Source organism: Cyprinodon variegatus, unplaced genomic scaffold (assembly GCF_000732505.1).
Source record: "Cyprinodon variegatus isolate N-32 unplaced genomic scaffold, C_variegatus-1.0 Scaffold243, whole genome shotgun sequence".
Classification (NCBI taxonomy): Eukaryota; Metazoa; Chordata; class Actinopteri; order Cyprinodontiformes; family Cyprinodontidae; genus Cyprinodon; species Cyprinodon variegatus.
The window spans coordinates 190462-212144 of NW_015150696.1; the positions used below are offsets into that span (position 1 = coordinate 190462).

The 21683-nt window shown below is 35.2% G+C and overlaps 1 protein-coding gene across 1 annotated transcript in view; it reads left to right on the top strand.

The window, feature by feature from the left end:
• Window positions 1–21683, top strand: part of LOC107089210 (glypican-1-like) — a 55984-nt gene continuing 34301 nt past the window's right edge. The window contains exon 1 of the mRNA XM_015381865.1: window positions 1–622. Coding sequence (XP_015237351.1) covers window positions 442–622 — 181 coding nt within the window. The 5' untranslated portion in view covers window positions 1–441. The remainder of the gene's footprint in view (window positions 623–21683) is intronic.

Below are 21683 nucleotides of genomic sequence, written 5' to 3' on the forward strand. Positions count from 1 at the left end.
CAGGAAAGAGCAGGACACATCTAATCTTTTCAGAAACATCGCTTTAAGTCAAAAGATTATCCCTTCTTCATTTTATCCGGCTCATATCGTTCAGCAATGAAGCGGCAGTGTGAGCGCTGATCCACAGCGGCTTTGAGTGACACCTGCGCTCACTCCCTTTCACCGGTTCCCCTTTTTTCACAGCTTTTGTCTGGTACACCTCCGCAGTTTCCGACCAGCAGCGCAGGAGTGGACGAGGAAGAGGAGGAGGAGGAGAAGGGAAGAATAGCGGGGCATACCTGACGCCCGCAGCCGCTGGAACAGCCCGGATCGGCCGCTTTGGGAGTTCCAGTTCAACCGGCGCTTTGTGCAGTTTAAACGGGACACACACAGAAAAGTCCTCCAGATACATCAAACCACAAAGAGAACAAGTCATTTTGAAGGTGGTTTATTGAAGGTGAGATGAGGAGCCAAGCAGCAGAAGGGTTGAAGATGCGCCTCCCTGTGCTTGTGTGCGCTGTAGTGGGTTTCTGTGCGGCACCGGGCTTGGTATCCGGCGCAGACAGGAGCTGCGGGGACCTGCGACAGTTCTACACCGGGAAGGGTTTCACCCTGGAGGGAGTCCCTCAGACCGAGATTTCAGGTGAGTTATCAGAATTGCAATTATCTTTCGACTTTTTATGTTTTTTGAGTTATAAGAAACAGACATTTTATTGATAGTTCTATAAATCTATATAGTTTCTATAAATCTAATTTGCTTTAGTCTGTAAAAAATAAAAATGTTTAGATGCTGCAAAATTTTCATTACATAGGTTCCATAGACACGATACAGTGTTTCTATAAACAAAATGTACATTATGGATAAGATAAGAGTAGGTAAGGTAAACCCATCTAAAAGCAAGTTTAACGTTACCCCCCTCTTGTTTTTGTTCTAAATAGCACCAGTTCATATACAGTACTATATTCTTTAGGCTCCTCTTAAGTGCCTTTAATGAGAATCCACATTTAGGGCTTCCCCAGTCCATAACCTCTCTTGCACATCTCTATTGTAGTCTGCTCTGGGACTTTTATTGTCTGCTCAGAGCAGACTTGCTTTTAGGCTTCTTGGTGTATTTATCCATGGTGTTGATGCCTGCTCTGTAACATTTAGTGTAGAAAACATAATGGGACTAGAATAAACATCAACCAGGACTTAATTTCTGCTCATTTCAGTTAGATATCTACAGTATCCTTTTCATTGGAGGCTGCTGGTGGGACGAAATTGATGTTAAAATGTCCTTGTATTTGATTTGCATAAAGTAAGGGCTGCTCAATCACCTATCAAGGAAAAAAGCAGTGATATGATTCTTTGTGATGCAACCTTTAAATAAAATTTATGTTCCACAGTTTTTGCACCTATATTAAAAGTAATACTAAATCAGGCTCCCTTGTATGTGACTGGGAATGGAGCAGGGTGAGGGGAAGTCCACCCAAGTGTCCAATTATATCAGTGGGAGGCACAGCACCAATTGCTCTTTAAAAAACCAATTGAAAACTGTACCCAGTGTGTGTTTCTTGGTTATGATCTTGCATGCTGATATTGTATTTCTGAGTGAGATGTGATATATTGTACAGCTCTGATAATAATTTCTACCCCGGTGACACAGAAAAGACTCTAGACTCATAAATCAGATCCAACCTAAGCTGCGGTTAATTTTACCAGGGAGAGAAATGGCTTTTAGATACTCCCATCTACCCTGCCATGTCAGTCAACTATTCACAGAGACAGGCAATAATGCATGTAATCAATCAGTCAATTTACCAGGCAGTCAAGCAATCAGTCAGCCTCAGAGCCCATCAATCTCCCATCACATTTCTAAGTCTCTTTTATTTATTTAGTTTCCTTCGATCGCTGCTGACCACAAATACCAACTAAAGTGTCTGTGAACGTTAATTCTCGTTCTACTTAAAGTTAATTTTATTTTGTCCAATTTGGCGCCTTTTGATTCTCAAAGGAAGGGACACAGGCGGTCATGAAAGACGAGGTGAGGCACTGTACATTCTGAAGGTCATCCCATGTTGTGTCAATGAAAAGGCTCTGGTATGGGCGTGTGAGTTATTAATATTGGATGTGCACGTACGTGTGGGTGTGTGAGGAAGACAGACAGCAGATAGATCTGAGCCCTTAGAGGTAGAGGGGGAGAAAAGGAAAAAGGGAGAAAACAACAGAGGCAGACAGGCAGGTTAACAGAGACAGAGCGTGTGAGTCATTGAAGGTCTTAGGCTGGGCTTCATGCAGGACACCAACACCATTTTTTTCCCCTCCTCCTCTATTAAGAAGTCATCTTTTATTGACTGGTGAAATACACAGGTTTTCAGTCTCTTGATCCTTTATAGTAGTTATTGAAGCAAAATCTCTCAGAACTCTTTGAAGCCAACATCAAGATAGGAACAAAGAAATATTTCTTCACAAGAAAAGCTCATATGTCTGACTAAATCATCCACAAATTAATATTAAATGAATATGAGTTCATATTAAGATAAAAAGTCTTAAGATGTGTTGGGTAAGATGTATTGGTTCTCAGAGATTTTAGAACGCATTCAAAGATAACAGAAAGCATAATCCTGTGTACTTTAAACTTTGATTTTGCAGGATTTTCTGGTATTTAATAAAAAAAATAGCAAAAAGCATCAAAGCGGAGATAGACAGGAATATTTTGACATGAATATAACTTTACCGGATTACAGGAAGTAAAATATTGGGAATTGATCAGTATTTAGAAATTATATTGTAACTTTTTTTGTAGTCACATGGCTTCGTCTCCCAACTGAAATCAATTTGATTTGCTTAAAATTCCTGAAGGTAAAGTAAACAGGGATGATCTAGTAGAGTTAGAGGTTACATTAGATGGATGGATGGAACAACGGTTAGAGGCGTGACTAAACTAGACAGAGGCATTGCAATTATCCATCCATCCATCCATCCATGCCGATCTCCAGCTGTCTACAGGCGTGAGGCGGAGTACACCCTGGACAGGTCGCCAATCCATCGCATTGCAATTATAAATAAGGTAAAACACTTCCTGACTAAAGCATTACACATATTGTACTGTTTGCTGTTTCTACTATACATGAGCTCTATAGGACACCTTAAGGACACAACTAAAAATCTATGTGTGCAGCAAAAAGAGCCATAATGTTAGCTTTCGTGACCTCACAAACCCTCCATTCATTCCTGTTTAAACTAATTCTCTCAAACATCACAATTAATGTGTAAAGCTAGAAATAAACAGCTAGCAGACAACATCGAATAGCGTTTTGTTGAAAGAGAGGGAGTGTATAATTACAGGGATAATCTAAATTTCAAAATCTAAATAGCTTCCTCTACAGTCATGAAACTGAAATCAAAGGTGTGAAAGTGTGAACAAAACAACAGCTCTTTATTAAATTAAAGCAAGTTCCAAGAATGACGATGTTTAGAAAAATACCGAAACAGGTTTTCTTAAAAGATATCCGTATATACCCACGGGATTCTCCTTTTCTTACATCTCTTTGGGTTCCGGAATCAGACCATTAAAAAACATTTCCTTTTGTACTTGCAGAAAGGAACAAACTGAGCTCAAAACTCAGCACGTTTTCTATTGAAACTTCATGCTGTTAACAGCATGGCAGAACAACTTTAGGTAATATGGGCATCTTTCTTTTTGCAGAATGTTTGCTGATGCGTGGTTCATAGGTATTGTTAGTCAATTGGTTAAGTGGCTTATAAATTTGGTTACACAGTAAAGAAAAATCTCAGCAGTGGCCTAACCCCAAGAGTTTATATGTCAGCCTGTGGATTTATTTAATGATGCAATGCAGTCTCTGGCTTTATAAGCAAGTATTTAAGAATTAAATAAAGGCTGAGTTTGAATAAGTCTGTTCTGATTCATCAGCACAAAGTTCAAGGAGCTGTTAGCTGCAAAGCATTCTGCTTTACTTCAGTACATTTTTTTTATTATTTATCTATTAACATGTTTATGTGAGTGTATTTGTGGCATTGTGAGATATTTTCATAGATTAGTCTGTCTACCACATGCAACAAGAAAATGTCTAAATGTTAGTTTTATTTCCTTTTTTTTTTGACCTCGTAAGTTAAAAAATTCTATTCTAGACTAAAACCCCAAACCAGTGCAAACCAGTGCATTTATAGATTAGTTCAACTCTTTTTCTTTGTGCAACAGAGCAAAAGATCATCATTAGAATGCAGTGTTTGTCAATACCACTATAGGTCACATTAATAGAAAATGCTCTTCACATTTGTTAATGAGACCAAGAAGTAATCAAAATAGGGTAATATTTCCAACTTTTTTTCCATGAGAAATCAATCAAAAATATTGGTGTGATTTTAAAGGCAGAAGCTCTATATTTCTACCCAAACTTTTTCTTGAGTCCCTATTCTTTTTAAGACCCGCCTCATATCTTTTGTCTCTTAGGTTTAGCACCATGAGAGGTTGAGAATAGATTCTTTCTTTTCTGCTGTCAGCTTGTCTGCCGTTGTGCCTGCAAGCATTTTTAACACACATTGTCCCTTTTGCTTGGCCAATAGCCATAGACTAGCTCTTCCTATAGCGAAGGTGAGTGTGTTTTAAAGACAGTGAAAGCCAACACCTTCTCCAAGGAAGACATTTAGATTCACTTACACATGCTTTGTCTGTGTGAGCAAAAGCACACACCCATATGTGATCAAGTGACACCTAGAAACACAGCTGTAGGAGATAACTTGCTCTTTTTAATTCTTGGAGCAACGGTTGAGACACAAGCGTGCTTGTGCTCCTAATGATTAAATATCACATTAGTTTATGTTTGAGTGATAGGTATATTTGCTCTTCAACACAGGTTTTAACAGAATTACTTACAGATAAGAACTCAGTACAAAGACAGGTTCTTGTTGCTGAAAATTGTTCTCGATTAGTCATGGAAGAGATTATCAGGTGTGCAATAAACACTGAGGAAAAGGCAATGATTCCAAACTATAAAAGAAAAAGATTTTGAAAATACTAAATATTACATTTATATATCGTTTTTTTTCTTTTTGCTACATAAATGTACACAGAATATATGCAGATATACATACAAAGCAAAATGAAGTAGCAGTTTTTAAATAAATGTGCCTTTTATGTAGAGTATTATTGTTTTCTGTGTTCTTGCTCCTTATAGAATAAATATAGACATATATCAAGCTGATATCAGCTGTTTTGATGAGTCTGGCTTTCTGCTCTGGCAGTCAGCCTACAGACTGGTACATAACTTAAATGCTGCACTTTAATACCTAGCGATGGGTATTGTTCCTTCTACTTTCCACACAATTATTGTCTTTACTTTTTAACTCTCCATTTTATTGGGTTTATTATAAAAAAAAAATAAAAAAAACAAACAAACAAAAAAAAAACAACAGTCTGATAAAATAATGTTAACAATTTTGATGCTTTCATTTTAAACTATATTTTAGTTAGATATCTACAATTAGAGATACACCGATTCGATACCTGGATTGGATATCGACTCCGATTTTAACTAATAATCTGGAACGGATATCGGTGATTTAATATCACATATTGGAAAACCAATCCAGTTCACTTTACATGGAACTGTTATTTCTTTCCTTTTTCTACTTATTTGTAAATGAAAAATATAAATGACATATTATTATGTTAATTTATTACCTTTTTTAATGATGCTTATATCAAGGCCTAAGCCGTCACTGACATAGTAAGATATACTGTATGGTTTATTCATTCAGCAGTTGAAACAGATCGGTATCAAATATCGGCCGATCTGCTCAGCCCAGGTATTGGTATCGGATTGGATCAGAAGAAAACTTCATTGGTGCATCTCTATAGCTAATGACTACTCTCAGTTAAAAGGCAAAATATTTTTTATTTTTAGGTTTACGTTACTTTTTTAAATTTACATTCTGGCTTATATCTAGTATTAATAAACAGTATTGAAACACTGAGAGAAATGAACATGTCATTAAAGCCTGAAACTCAAAAAATTTGTCAAAAAAGGTAACATTACTATTAAAACATTATAGTTATCCTTTTATATATATATATATATCAAAATGGACCACCATGTTAAACTAAATTGAGTCAGCAGTCTTATATTACTCAGGGATATAAGAGTGCTCCCTGGTGATTTCAAACAATAAAACTGGCAGAGTTTATGCAGACGTTGGATCTACATAGTATTTCACAGGTATATGGTGATTTTGATGCCAAAGCAGAAAAAAAATCTTATATAGATCGTAAAAAAAAAATCTTTATTTCTTTTTTATTAACGAGAAAAAGATTATACAGCATCTAGAATGTATGAAACAGCTATAGTATCAGTTAAATCAGCCATAACTGAAACTTCTGCTCTGGTTCTAGCCCACTTTCTTACTCTTATGCCCAAATACTTTGGTTTTCTGTTGTTTTCCCTAATGGATCAGTAACCAGAAGGTTTTAAATTAGGGAAAAATTTATTTAATATAATGTAGTTTTACAGTTCTCCACATAACCAGATCTTGTTTAACTCATTTGGGTTGAACTGTACTAGTCTAACATATTGTTACTAGGGCTGAAACAATTCATCGGATTAATTGTGATTAATTATTCAAATAATCGTCAACTAATTCAGCAATCGATTAATCATTAACTGGAGTATGTAAATTCTAAAACATGCCTTTAGCTGAAAGAGCAACCCACTTAGAGCAGTAACTATACAAAAATTGTTAAATAATATACATTAATTTTTCATTTAGGATAAAAGAAATTATTTTTGTCTGGCAGTATGATCTATCCAGAACTCATCAACTGGAAAAGTTTTAGTGTCATTGGTTTAATTTGGTAAAAAGTCTTCTTTAACAAAGCTTTCTGTTTCTGATTATTTGATTAGCAAAATAATCGTTAGTTGCAGCCCTAATTGGTTCAAATGTTATTTCAAGGATACCAGAACATATTTTTCCTTTAGTGAACACCAATCTTTGTATTGTATCCCAAGCTCCACTTGTGTCTTATCCCTCTTGATGAGGCATTGTTGACTTTCCTTTCTCCATTGCATCCTTGATTACAAGACCTCCCGTCATGTGATCTATGGTAAACATACACTAAAGTGCTTCTTTTTATTAACAAAAAGACAAGGAATCACTATTTAATCTGAAGAGACCTTCATTTGAAACCAGAGAGCTACCAGTGACCATTAAGTTATACTACCTGACTGGTTCCACTAAAACAACACACTTTCAATCTGTATTGGTTGTGGCATATTTTTTCCTTTTCAATAAGTTTTAGCTGCTTCCTTTCCTTTAATAAAATGTTTCAAATCTTTCATAATCATCACTGATGACTGTTACTATATTCTTTCCTTTCTCTGTTGCCATTAGCAGCCACATTTTTAAATGACTTATTCACATTAAAACATTTTTTTTGTTAATAAAACAACACATTCTGTGGGGAATTTCTACTGTTGTGGTTCAAGAAAACATTTAACTATTGAAAATACCTTTAAGTTTCATGTAGCATGAATCAAGATTTCAAAAGATTGTTTTAAAGTTTTCAATCCACTATGAAAACCAGTGAAAAAAAGATCATGACTAATTCATGTTTCGTTATTCTAAGCTTTCCTTGTTCTAACATCTGATGATATAAACATATGCCAAGTAGATAGATAACCTACAGTATATCCATATTACACTCTTTTGTTGGAATCTTTGTACCTTTACTTTAGTATAATTTCAATGATAAGATATCTAACCGTTGAAGATCTGTGAGAGCTAATATTACACCCATCACCAAGTCACTTCAATGTTTGGAGAAGATGGACTGATTCAGACCTCTTTTTCTTTTTAAGGCATCTTGTTAGCCTACAGTATGCATGAGCCTTTATGTGTTCGTGCACGGAAGGAAACTGATTCTGTCCATCATCTGTCGCACATCACATGCTTACCCAGGCGCCAACAACAGACACTACTGAGCAAAACCTGCACACTCGTGTGTATAGGGTCTTTCTTCCTCGTAACTTTAGCTCTCATTCCCTCACCTCTTCTCCTGATGTCTGTCAGATTCCTTGTGGCATATCTTTATATATTTTTTTAGACAGACTTAGATCTATGAGTGTAGGTTTGGTGCCTGAGAGGGGATGGTTGTTGGCCGGTAAAAGCACAGCTGTGAATCTTTCATGATGTCTGAGGCAGCAGCATAAGTGGGGAAGGTATAGAGTTTGGGTGGGGGGAGGTAAGAGAGAGGGAGAAAGCTTTGTTGTGCTTGGCTTTTTTCCCCTCCTGTAGTCTCCTTTATCTTTGCAAGGGATGAGAATTACTGAGGTGTTTGATACAGATGATGGCTCCAATCATCTGTATATGATCTTTTATTGAATAAATGCTTTGTACTCACTTAATCCCTACAGAGTCATGGGAGTATAGGCACCTGCCTGCACTGCTTATTGGGTGAGAGTGCATCAAACAATCACACACTGCAACACATGAAAAATAGATACTATAAAGGTTAAATGTAGGGCTACAACTAACTTTTATTTTGCAAATCGATTAATCCGTTAATTATTTTTTCGATTAATCGATTAATAATCGGTCGTTATAATAAGAATAATTAAGAAATTAAACTAGGTGAAACTAAAAAGTTTCAGGATAGAACATATTGACAGACCAAAATGTTTTATTTACCTAAAATGCAAAATGTTTATATATATATATATATATATATATATATATATATATATATTATTTTTTTTATTTTTTTTGTATAATTACTGCTCTTAGTGGGTCACTCTGTCAGCTAAAGGCATGTTCTAGAGTCTTTTCTCAGTTAATGATTAATTGATTACTAAATTAGTTGACGATTATTTCAGTACTCGATTAATCACGATAAAATGATTATATGATTCAGCCCTTGTTCATTTTATAAAATACTATTTAAGTAAATGTATAGATTGCAGTGTTTTTTGATCCCTTTTGCCATGATGTTTTCTTTTTTTTTTTGTGATGGGATTTGCCCTCAATATAATATTTTTGATATCAATAGAAAAACCTGTTAGGGCCTAAAATACAATCTCAGTGTAAGAAGTTTTAAAGAATGCTTATTTTTCAAACACAGCAAAAATCAGGTTATAACACAATACTTGAAAATTGAATCGGTGTTATGTGTTCTGCTTAAATTAGTCATATGTGTGAGTTGTTTGGCGTTGTACGGTGCATATTTGTAATTATCCTTTTGTCCAAGATCATTAGAACTTCATAGATGCTTCTGAGCTTTATTTCATCTATAAAACTCCTCTGACTTAGGTTTCCTGTACGATATAGCTCTTTAAGAACATCCTAATTAACTTTAAGAGTTCATCAGCATGATGCCTAAATTCAAGCTATAAATGTAATATGAAGAATATATCAGTGCATAAGACTACTCCCCATATAATATTTTAAATACTTTTATATTGACAGTTTTGGTCCCATGTATCATACCCTAACTATTATCAGCCCCTTTGAAAAGCCCTGGTTTTTTCAGAGTTTGAAAGCTCGGGGTGTTTTTCGATACAGAATTAATACGGGTAATTTAACAAAGTCCCACACTGCAACCAGCAGAGACATAAACTGCAGAAGCTTAGTCAATATAAACTTTGTTTATGTGGTTTAAGTTCATCACAAATAGTGGTTTGAAGATGTGTGACAAAGTAGACCTTTAAACTTCATCGCTGCAGTTAGTTTATTAAGAATCAGCCCACTTTAAAAATGTGTTTTCAGAGTGGCTCTGCCCTGTCAGGTACCAACGGTTGCAGGCTCCACTGGCTCCTGAAGAGGATATGCTAACCAGTGCTGTAATGTCAGCCAGTCAATGGGTCATTACCTGTTAATTAATATGCCCCAAAAAGGTTTGCTTGCTTATTTCTGTCAGAAATAATGAATATGTGCATAACTACAGCTTTGAGTAGTTTATCAAATTGTAGTGACAAAAAGATCAATGATTTCAAATTGGATGACTTCTTACTGACACCTCTCGGATGGTACTAGAATACAAATGACCTTTATAGCTGTACATCCTTGATATGCAGAAAATGCTACCGTTTTTATCTGTTGAGTGCAAAGGTCAAAGCCATAAACCTCTCTTGCATCTTCACCGTAACCCTGTGTTGTATTAGCTGCAGGTAAAAGGAAAGTATAAGCAAAGAAAGTAGTGCCCAAGCTGTTCAATGCCTCAACATCAATCTTTTCACCTAAAATCGATTTGGCACAAGCCAACATTGCCACGCAGTAACTTCTACCTTTCTTTCGTCTGCATCCTCCTCTTCTTTTTTCCCCTCACACTCCAGTTCAAAGCTCTTCTCTCAATGTTTGCTTCCTCCTCTTTATTGGACACTATTTTTACTTTCTCCTCCTCCTAGTCTTCCGCTCTGAGGGTTGAGCATCCATCTGTTTTCCAAATGAGGAGATGAGTTGTTTGTCTGATGTGGTGGACTCTGTGGTTACCCAGCTGGTTTATGAGTGAATGCATTTTTTATGCTCTGAGGAGATTAAGGCAGTATGAATGTGTGGAAACAGTAATGATTTATAGGTATCTGCATCGTATTTACATAACATTAGATCAGAGCTGAACAATTGGCTGTAGTTTTGCTTTATGTATGTTTTTTTTGTGTGGATGATCACTTAATGACATAAAGATGCTCATCACACCTCAGTTGCACATGATGGATAGATACTCACAGCACTAACATTATTAAGTCTTTGTAGGTAAATATTTTTATAAATGAGAAAGGGCATATTTTCAGGATCTTTAATGATTTTTAATGGGTTTTTGCTAGAGGAGTGTAGCAAAACATAAACTAGAAGATGCGGGCACTCTTTCTTTTGCCATAGATCTAGATATATAAGATAAAAGGATACAATTTGTAAAAGTAGATGACTGTAGGGCTCACTGACCCATCTGAGACAGTCTGATTAAAATGCAAAATAATAAAATATTCCATATTAGAAAACCCAGTCAATTGCATTTAGCTGTTGACTTGCAACAATCCCTTAAATGTCATTTAAAAGCTGCAAACATGTCCTCTAAAGCCTCTTATCTGTGAACTGACCTGGGGAATTGCTTATCAGCTTTAGAAAGCTCTTTTAGGGGATTAAATAAGAGGTTTGATAAAAAGTGTACTGTTTCGATCCAAATTAAAATGTTGGCATTGATATATATTGTGATATATATTGTGTCTAAAATGTAAGTATATACAGTAAATTAAACAAGTTATTTTACAACTAAACTTTATTATATGCCTTTAAACTTTAGCACGACTTAGTTTGATGTTGTTTCTTGCAACTAGTTTTCTTATGTGTTAACTATATTTTTATAGTTCTTTTAATTTATATGAATTGTTTTAAGCTAGCTTCAGCAGCACTTTATTTCAGCTGTTGAGGTTTAATAGTGCTTTATGAATTAAGTTGGTATGGTATGGTTACTACCTACCACTTTATCTATGTCACTAAAAAATGTGGGTGCATGAAATCAATCTGAAAACCTTCACTGTAAAGAGAAAGGAAAGGTAATGAGCAAAATTACAGCTCTCTGCTTTGGACTTTACCTGTCATGCATCGTGGGTGGTAACTTGAGCACGACTGTGGTTTTCTTGGTGGTTTACTTTAAATACAGCTACCTTAGTCCTGAACTGCTGCTTTCCGTTTGACTAACATTTGCCACTCAGTATTACTTTGCAGTCACACCTTAGATTTCAGCATTCATTTGCAAAACATATAGGGAAATAGGAAAGATATGCAGTTAAGTATTACGGTGTTTTAATTTGTTTGGAAGCAACAGGAGACAACCAACACATTTTTTGATCTGTTCATAGCCTGTCTGAACAAGTCCCTTTACTTTTGCCCATGTTTAATCTTTATATTGCAGGGCACTTCTTATCATGCGTCACCCGAAAAATTTTGTTGTTGCTTTTTTTCTCTAAATCCCCACCTCTGAAAAGCCCAACATGCCTTGATTACTCATATGCTTCATGTAAAATGTCACAGTTAAAGGTCACAGATTATTTTTGGGCGGCATGTCAAACTACTATAAGGGGGAGGTCGTTATGTCACTGCATTTCAGGCTTCCTTCATAGAGGGAAAAGTAATTAGAGCAAAGGAGAAAAAAAAAGTTTAAATTATAATGTGCATCTGCTGGGTAATAACATGCTTTATTTGCAATGTCGCAAACTCTGTAAATGCAGAAACATAACTTCCCTTTTCCCTGAATGGTGGGAAGTCTTACCTCTATGGAGCAGAGTGTCGACAACATTGCAAGCATCTGAAAAACCATTATCAGAGACAAAAATGGGAATTATCACTCAGGTAGTTTCATAGCTATTGCTATATTATACTAAAAGTAAGCTGCCCTTGTGTCAGGATACAATTGATGAATTATCTCATCTTTTTTTGAGCCATATGTATCATTAACCTATAGCTGTGGATGCTTTCGCCATCTGCTTGTTTCATGACTAAGAGGTTACAGCCTTACATGCACTTGCACCTGCCCTGCTGATGAGATCAGTGCTGCAGGGTATTATCTGTCTTAGATCCTACTGAGTGTGATTGGGTGTCCCTGCCAGTGAATCTGTGACAGCTCTCCAGTGTAGAACAGACAGCCTTGACATAAGCTTCTGTGATTATCTTTGATACCTGTTAGTGGATTGAAATGATGACTGAGTTTAAGGTTAAGAAGTGTATTTAAAAGGTCGAATTAATGAGGCATAATATGGTTCCTTTCAGTATATTTATGAAAAGAAAACCTTCGGAATATACTGAATGACAATACACTCTGACTGAGGCAATATAAAAAATCCAAGACTTTGCACCTTATGATTTTCACTTGTGTTTCTACATGCAAGAAGCAGATTTAGGTCTATATTTAGCCAGACTGCTGCAAGAGAATCCCAAGCCTGCAGACACATGCAGTTAAAGCTGCTGTGCCGAGGAATTCACCTACCTCCCAAGTGTTGGCTATTATGTTATTTCATGTTTTGTTTTGTTGTTTTATTGTTATTTTATGAAGGTTCTGGTTTATTTCATCTCAACCTATTGGGAATAAAAGATGAGTTGATTTGATAGTGGGGGAGTACTGGATAAAAACAGGCTCCTTAGCTCATAACATTTTAAAGAATTTTGGTGCTTTAGATTCTCTTTGTATACCAGCATATCTGTTTAAGTTTTTGAAATGTGATGCATTACAAAAAAATCTTTTAGTCTCAAAGATAAAAGGTTCAATGCTGTTTTTTATCTTTGCATATACACATCTTCTATAAGCAATCGGTGAGAGGCAGGGTTCACCATTGACATGTCGTCAGTACAGAGAGAGATTTAAATCCACTGTTTACCAAACATACATATTTTTATGCTTGCACTGTTGGATATCCAACATGGAGAATATACAAATATAAAAAAAGACCCCTCCTGTTGTGATGGAAAATTGTTAACCTCATCTTTCATGATGATTCATAAATGTCTATATCATTTATTATAGTTTTTAGGGTCATTTTACCCCATGCCATTCTTACAATGTGAACAAGATTAACCTTAGCCTTCTTTGCTACAATTATTTAAAAACTTTCAGTTGTTGCTTTGAATGTAAATGTGAGTTTAGGCAAACAAATACATAAAAATATGAATAAAACACATTCTCCTATTTTTTTAAGGGTGAAGCTCAACACAGGGATCTCTCACCTTTATGAGACTCATTCTAGCCTTCCCTATATTTTATAATGTCTTGGGGAAGTGTACTGCTGTATTAGTTCATATTATCAGGGAAATGTGAAGATTTAAGCTCAGGTTTATTTGACGGCTTTGCAAAGACTTTACCAGCAGGGGAAATAAAGGTGAAGTATGCTGTTGAAGCAGGCAGACATAATCTTAATACAACTCTGTATCTGAATTCCTCTGAACCAGTAAGTAAAGCAGATCTGGCATAAGGAATTTACAATGTCATTTACAAAAAACATCTAGTGACATTGGTGCAGAGTATATTACTTGTTTGTTCTTTAAATTATTAAGAATAAATTAATGTGAAAGTAAAGCTTTGATTAAAGCTTAATTTAAATTACCAGATGGTAAAGCACACATAAGAGAAAAGTAGGTTTTTTTCAACTTTCTGTGATGTTTTTAGGTAAACCTGGTGTAAAAACCAGAAAAACCTGGTCAATAGAGGCTCTTATTTATCTTAATCATTTTGGCTAATTTTCCATATTTTCATTCTATATTCTAGAGGTAACAAGTAAAACCAGGCAGTGGAGTGGAATACAACTTTCAAGCCTGTTTTATGCAGAGGTTCACCAAGAAACAGTCATAATTAATGTGCATCTTCCTGTATTCATGATTATATATGGTTATGGTAAGAATGTTAGACCTAATCTACTCTGTGTTATATTTACCACTAAGACATTAGTAAGAGTGCATCTAAAATACAACTTAGTGATCCACTAAGATAAAAGGGCTACACAGCAAGTTTTAAATGGGAAGATTATAGAATAGCCCGAATCTTACCAGGACTGGAAGAATCATCTTAGAGAGCATTTAAAGTCAAATGACTAAATTACTCTCAAATATTCATTGTTTTGTTTTTGTGGTTTTTTGTACCTGATGAAATTATGTCTTTATTTTAATGGCTGAAAACATGACTGGATGTTTTTGACCTGCTGTCAGCTTTTTTATTGCCATAGAAAGGTGTTGATTTGAAGCTCTTAGATCTTTGCAGTGATGTAGGGATAGACCTATTATTATTGTGAAAAACAATCTTGTGAAAATAAGTAGTAATGTTTCAAAGCAAAATAAAGAGCATGTGTTGTTGATAATGTTATTTTGAATAATTCATCCACCACAGCAACAATTTAAATGCCTCACAAATACTTTGAAGAAATCCCACAACGGTATCCTGAACAAACTTAAGAACATTATTATGTAAAATCCAATATTAAACTTATATAAACATTAAAATAAACATTGAGTAGAAGATATAAAAAAGGTATTCTCCATTACAACACTATTTACAGTGGTTTTCATTTTAATAATGGATATAAGGGTTTCTAACTTTAGCTCTTTCTGTAGATTATGCCACCCCCAAGGTGCTGAATAAGAAAAAGCGTTTTTTCCCCCAACTTTCAAAGGAACCACTTCGGTAGGTAACAGAGCCAACAGAGAGGAGCTCACAGAGGTACAGAGGAAGTTTGCAAGTATAGCTCAATAAATCCAGATATACCAGGGCTGTTCTTTATGAGTTTTAAGTGTTTTATGTTTTAAGTCCTGCAAACTAAATCATAAAGATTGCACTGATGGGTGAGAGACTTTGCATTTGCTATAAATCTTAGTGATACATGATCAACTATGAAAGCATACATTGAATTATATATTGCATATGTATATTGCCCTAGAAGTTACTGTGTTCATTTAAGGCTTAGACTTAGACAATATATATATATATATATATATATATATATATATATATATATATATATATATAATTTGTATAATTCAAGACAGAAGAGTTCTTTTTTTATGTCACTGATTCCCAGAAGAAGCCTTTTTTTTTTTCAAAGGAACAGTTTTTGTATTTGATGGGCTTTGACTCCAATGACATCCAGTCACGGCCTAACAGTTGTGCACAAATGCATGACTAAAAAAGGCTTAACATTTTTATTTCCACTTTCATTGCTACAAAACAAATATCACACAATATTTTTTTTTTATCAGTTTTTAGGTTCATATATCCCACCCCTCCTGGTACACATGGTTTCAAATAACTTGCCCATCTCTCATCAGATAATTACAGGTTCTCTTGTGAGATAATGTTGCTTGTATTTTAGTCGTAATGAGCGGAACAGCTGTCAAAGATCTAAGATGTGCTCAGTATGCATCAGCCCATGTATCAGGGCTTCAAGTTTCATGCTACAAATAATGGCTGCACTTTGCTTCATTCAAGCTTCCAGATCCCCTGAGGCTTCAAAAGACGACCACGTGGCTTTTCTCCCCATAGCTCTAATGAGCCAGTGTCAGACTCATTCAGTTTCCTCACTGTTCAGGTTCTGAAGACTTGACCTGGAAAAAGCTGACCTCAGGCTGTGACCTAAAGTTTGAGTGCAAACTCCTGAGCGCAGAGATTTGATGCCCCCCAACTGAGAGAGAGAGCATTTGCAGAAAATCCAACCCCATGTTACCCCTGTTTGTCCCTCTTTCTACCCACACAAACATTCATACCTGCCCTACTGCCGTTCACCACCTTCCAATCTTGGATTAGGCTTTATGTCTAATCTGCTAATCTAAACCAGCTAAGCTTTTTAATAGCAGGTCCTCCAACATGATTTCTTGTTCCCCTGCTTTGAAGCACTTCCTTCTAGGGTTTATCTCATTCTTGTTTTTTTTATTTTCTTTCTTCTTTTATAGTTATATTTCATATTGGTTTGTAATGAAGGGAGACAGAGCAGGCGTGTTTACAAAAGGGCTAATCCCTGCAGTTGGAGATGGTTCAAGTGACCCATGGCTGCTCAGCAATTATTCACGTACTTGCACAAATGTGCACACTCACACAGGCATATCATGGATCTTTGCAACATGCATGGCATGCACCACTGGGCAAATGTTTAGGCTTTTTTCAAACTGTGTGTGTTTGAGTAAAAGTGGTCATTAGCGTAAGAGCTTTAAGATGCACTGAGAAATAACATAGAATTATGGCATTATATGGAGGAGTTGGTGCCAAGAGAGAACACATAATCACACAGAAACACACAGGGTTAATGTGTGGGTTGTAGGGATATTTTTACTTGGCAATTTTTCACCCAGTACTCTGAGTTTGTCTGCCCATTGTGTTCCTCTTTTTGACATATATCAAAATCCCTTATTTCAGTTCGCTCCATAGCATCAGTATTTTGCTGTCATTTATTCTAAAATGGTAAAACATCAACAAGAAAAAAAAAATAATGAAAACATTTTATGAGACATCAAAAACATTGGAAAAACTTTGAGTTTTCAAAAATTATTTCATACTGTGATTAATTTGGTACTTGTGACTAAATCATTGCGATTGTTATTAACATTGATTGTGCCATGGACTCCTGTCTTAGGTACTTTTGCTGCTGTAATCTATGACGGTAATACATTTTCAAGAATAAATTCATAATATTACCAGAATAAAGCTGCAATTTATGAGAAAAGTCATTATATTAGGATGAAAAAAAATGTAGCTTTAGTGAGAAGAAAGCTTTGATAGTGTTATGGAGATCTGACATAATTACCTCATTCTACATTTTAATTCGGGCCACTGAACTTTCTTGTAAAGCTTTGCATATTTTTCTTATAATATTACTTTATATGTTATTACGAATTTATTCTGGTAATTTTACGGCTCTGATCTTACAATATTTAAAAATTTTGATAATATTTTACTAATAGAATTAACATAAGGACTTAATTCATATAAAATCTTACTTCATTTTTGTAATTAATTGTAATACTATTCTATAAAAAATAATACAATTTCAAAACTTCTAATTTCTTTCTATTCTGAATCCTGTTTCTAGTCAGAAATAGACTTATGCTACATAGATTTTTGTCTTACATTTAAGCTCAGCCTAAAGGTTTAGGCTATTTTTCAGTGTGGTCCTGTTTCTCTGACTGTGACTGGCTGGATGTGCTCTCTTTCATCCTCTGAAATGGGAGCTGGCTCGGAGTTTGTCTGCCTGGCTGTGTGTTTCCTGGACAGGGCCGCCTGTGGAGCTGGTTGACAATTGTCTTGTATCTCTGCTTCTTTCTGTATGTCTGCTTGAATGATCTGGTTGAACTGTATTGTGCCTTGAGATGATATGTGTTGTGAATTGGCGCTATATAGATAATTGAATTGAATAAATAGGCTGGAAAACAAGAAACCTCATTGAATTTCCTGCAGATTAAAGCTTTGGGCAGCTTTTCTTGATGGGTTAAATATTTTGAACCGCTGTGAAACTCAAACATGCAGTGTTTCAAATCATATGTCAATTGAGGCTTAAAAGAATCGATAAAATAATTAATTGGTGGGGTTCCAATTTATCAGACATTTGTTAGTTTATCATTTTTTTCATGCCTCTGTCTCCAATATTGGAGTCTTAATGCTGCTTCTTTGTTTTTTTCTTTTTTATTACTCTCTAATCCTTCTCTTATCCTCTCTCTCTGCTCCTATCATTACAGCTCCTCCTGTCTTCTATCCTCCATTGCTTTTCACTGGATAGTAAAATGGTAAAAGTGTACTTTGAGAGGAAGTCCTTGTGGGACATTAAATCACATACAGGTGGTCTTAAATGATGAAGAGAGTGTGAGATGGAAGCACTCACACACACATTCATCCAGACATTCCATCAGACTCTCATTTAGGTAGCAGTAATTTGCTGCAGTAAGTGACAGGGTTATTGTAAGACCCTCATTAGGAAAGGGAAGCAGTGAATAAACGTCTGAGTGAAGGGAATAAATTCAAACCACTACGCCACTTTTATTGCTGCGCTATAAGCTGCTTTGATGTGGTGTGTGATAGCAGAGCAAGGACAGGCTCAGGGCATGCGTTAAAATTAAGTCCTTTTGCACATATTTATTTTTTTTGTTTGCTTATGGTTTTCCTCTCTCAGATTTACATGCACCATGGTGTTTGTATGCATATGCTCTTACAGTTGGAGAAATTGTAGGTCATTGGGTAAAGTGAAGAAGACTGTTTCCACAGCAACAGTGTGCAAAGGTGCTTCCTGTGACAAACTTTCATCTCAGCGGGAGAGAGTCAAGTGACTACAGGAAAGTTCAGTGAGTTAAAGGAATTGAGCTATAACATTAAAATGAAAAAGTGGAAGACGTTAAGCAGATGTATGATTAGTTAAATGAAGGCGGGATGGATGAAAGCAGGAAATGTTTTTCTAGAAGAAGAAAAGACTTAAAGATAAGAGGAGAAAAACACATTAAATGTTTGCTATTGGTTAGGTAATCACTAATTTGTGCCTTAACTTTTTGCAAATTTGTTTCTTACTCTCATGTTTAAATAGATTTTAATAAATACTATTAACAGCATTCATTTTTGAGATCTTTCAATACATTTAAAAACCCCTAAATGATTTAAAATTAGACCTATCTAGTAGGGATCTCCCATTCCGATATTAATATCGGATATCAGTACGATATAAGCCAAAAAAATTTATGTCAGATTTTAGCTGCTGGCATCTTAAATCTCCATAATTTTAAATAGAATAGAAACAGTTTGCTTCTGTTAAAGGGTTCTGTAACTCTTAGTTTAATTTTAAATGGGTCAGCTCTTTTCATACCTTTTGATGTTGACTTTTCTTCTCTGTGTGTGATATTACTTTACTAACATCCTACAGTATAAAATAAGTAAGAAAAGCTAGTATGATTCATGCTAATATTATATTGGGTCAATATCGCTTTGGTCCAATTCTCAAAGCTGCAATATCTGTACTGTAATGAAAAATAAAAGGACACCCTTACTATCTAGAATACTTCATTTCTTTAAACCATGCAGTTGTGGATTAAAATCATTTTACAATAAACTTGTCCTTTAGATTTAAGAAATAACTTCACAATAGAAATGCAGAAAACAAACTTTTATATCTGTGTTAACAAAGCCATTTCTATACCAGGTATGCTGAAAAATAAAATTCCTCTTGTTAATTGCTGCCATCACCTTCTGTTAATACCTTTAGGTAATAAGGGTCTGCCATCTCTGATGACATTTTCCCTTTGAAAAATTTGTTCACATAAGATTATATTTTTCTGTGGCTTTAAACAATACATTAAATCATCATCCCTTATTTGTATTATTATAGCGGGTAACTTAAGTTAATGATGTTCAAGGTCTTTTTATTAAGACCAGAAACTTAAGGAAGAAACTTCCAAATAGAGTTTCAGGTTGAGGAAAAACATGCATTAACCCTTAGTTCACTATGTTTAAACAGCAATGTTCATGTTCTAACAGGTAATTTACTAAAAAACAAACCATAGATTGTTTGTTTTTGGATTTTTGTTCATAAAGAATTCTACCATTCAAATAACATTTACATCTCATGCCTTTAAATCCAATTTAAGGCTGTTTTCATGCATTAGAAGTTGCAAGGCTAATGTTAACATGTTTTGTGTTTTGACAGGACTTGTTAATAATTTGGTGCTCACATTTGCAGTGCTGTTCTGTTTGAACGCATGCAGACGAAATTAAGTTGATTACTCCCCCTTCTTAGACATAGGGCTTTGCTTTGAAGATTGTGAAATTTAATTATCAAGGTTGCAGTTGTGCAAAGAGCAAATCACATCCCACAGTCAGTTTGGGAGCTTTGGCAAGCCAACACAATCTTTCTGTCACTGTAAACCTCATTATAAAGGGTGAAAAAACACTTTAATTGTTTTGGAAAAAACACATTTTGGGGTTTAGAAGAATAAAATACTTAGCCTGTAATTCGTGTCTATGAAAATAGGCTTTGAATAGACTTAGAATAGGTTATGCAAAATATGTCCTCATTGCTAGGATTATGGTTGATGAAAATCACAGGCAGATTAAAAAAAAATTAACTCTAATGCTCAGCATTTTAAAATACCTTGATCATGACATCCAATGCCAAATATTAGTTAGAGACAATATTTTCACTCGTGGCAGAAGTATCTTTGAATTTTGTTTTTTCAGAATGAAATATTTACAACTTATACCAATTTACAGTTTCTATATAAATGCTAATGCTTAAAGGTATAGAGGAAGATTTTTTATTTCCGGGTGGATCATCTAAAAAAATTAGACCTCTTTACTGTCAATCATTCTGGTGGTATGTTTACGTAATCCTACATGCTCGACCCGTTAGTTATCTTTTTCTGTACATACGCTCTTTCAGGCGTATATATCTGTGGTGAGCTACGGTTTCAGCCAATCATTGTAGCCAACCTTTCCCATGGTTCTTTGAATATGGCCGAGGGTAGTAAGAGAAAAAGTTTCTACGAAGGGTATGAGAAGAAAAGAAAGGCCTCAGAAGAGGCAGATATATCCTGAAATGCTTTGCTTGGAAAGCAACGACTAACAACAAGAATGGCGCAGGTACCGCTCAGTGGACCAACGGTTTATTGATCATCTGCCCGAATGGTATGTTGATTGAGTTGACTATAAAGTCCCCGCTGTATACAGTGATTGAGGGATTTAGGGGTTAGGGCGGACATTCGGACACTGTAAGCTTGTATGAGCTATGAGAACAGCAACTTTTAAACAGTATGCACGAGGAGAAATGGACTTGCATGACTTTTTAAGTGGAGAGGGCGAGTCTTTTAAAAAATTGGACAAAATCCTCCACAATACCTTTAGCGTTTCCACTTAATGGTTACAACTATAGTATATTAGTGAAATCGAAGTGGATAAGCTATAATTTGTAAAGCTGTTGCCCTGATGGCTTTAAATCAGGTGATTTAGCAGTAGGTCATGCTTTATTTGCATATACTGTCCCGGGTTAATTCTGTCTTACTATTATACCTCTACATTGAATACAGTTAGTGACAAAGATAAACTAAATCTTTGGGGAAAACAGAATTATGAACTAAATCATTGTTTTTCATTCATTTTTTTTCAATGACATGCATTGAATTCCTAACTTAGCGGATGTACTTATGCTGATTAAGAAGGCTAGGATACTGTTTTTTAACAAGAAAATAATCAAATACTATATTATATATATACATA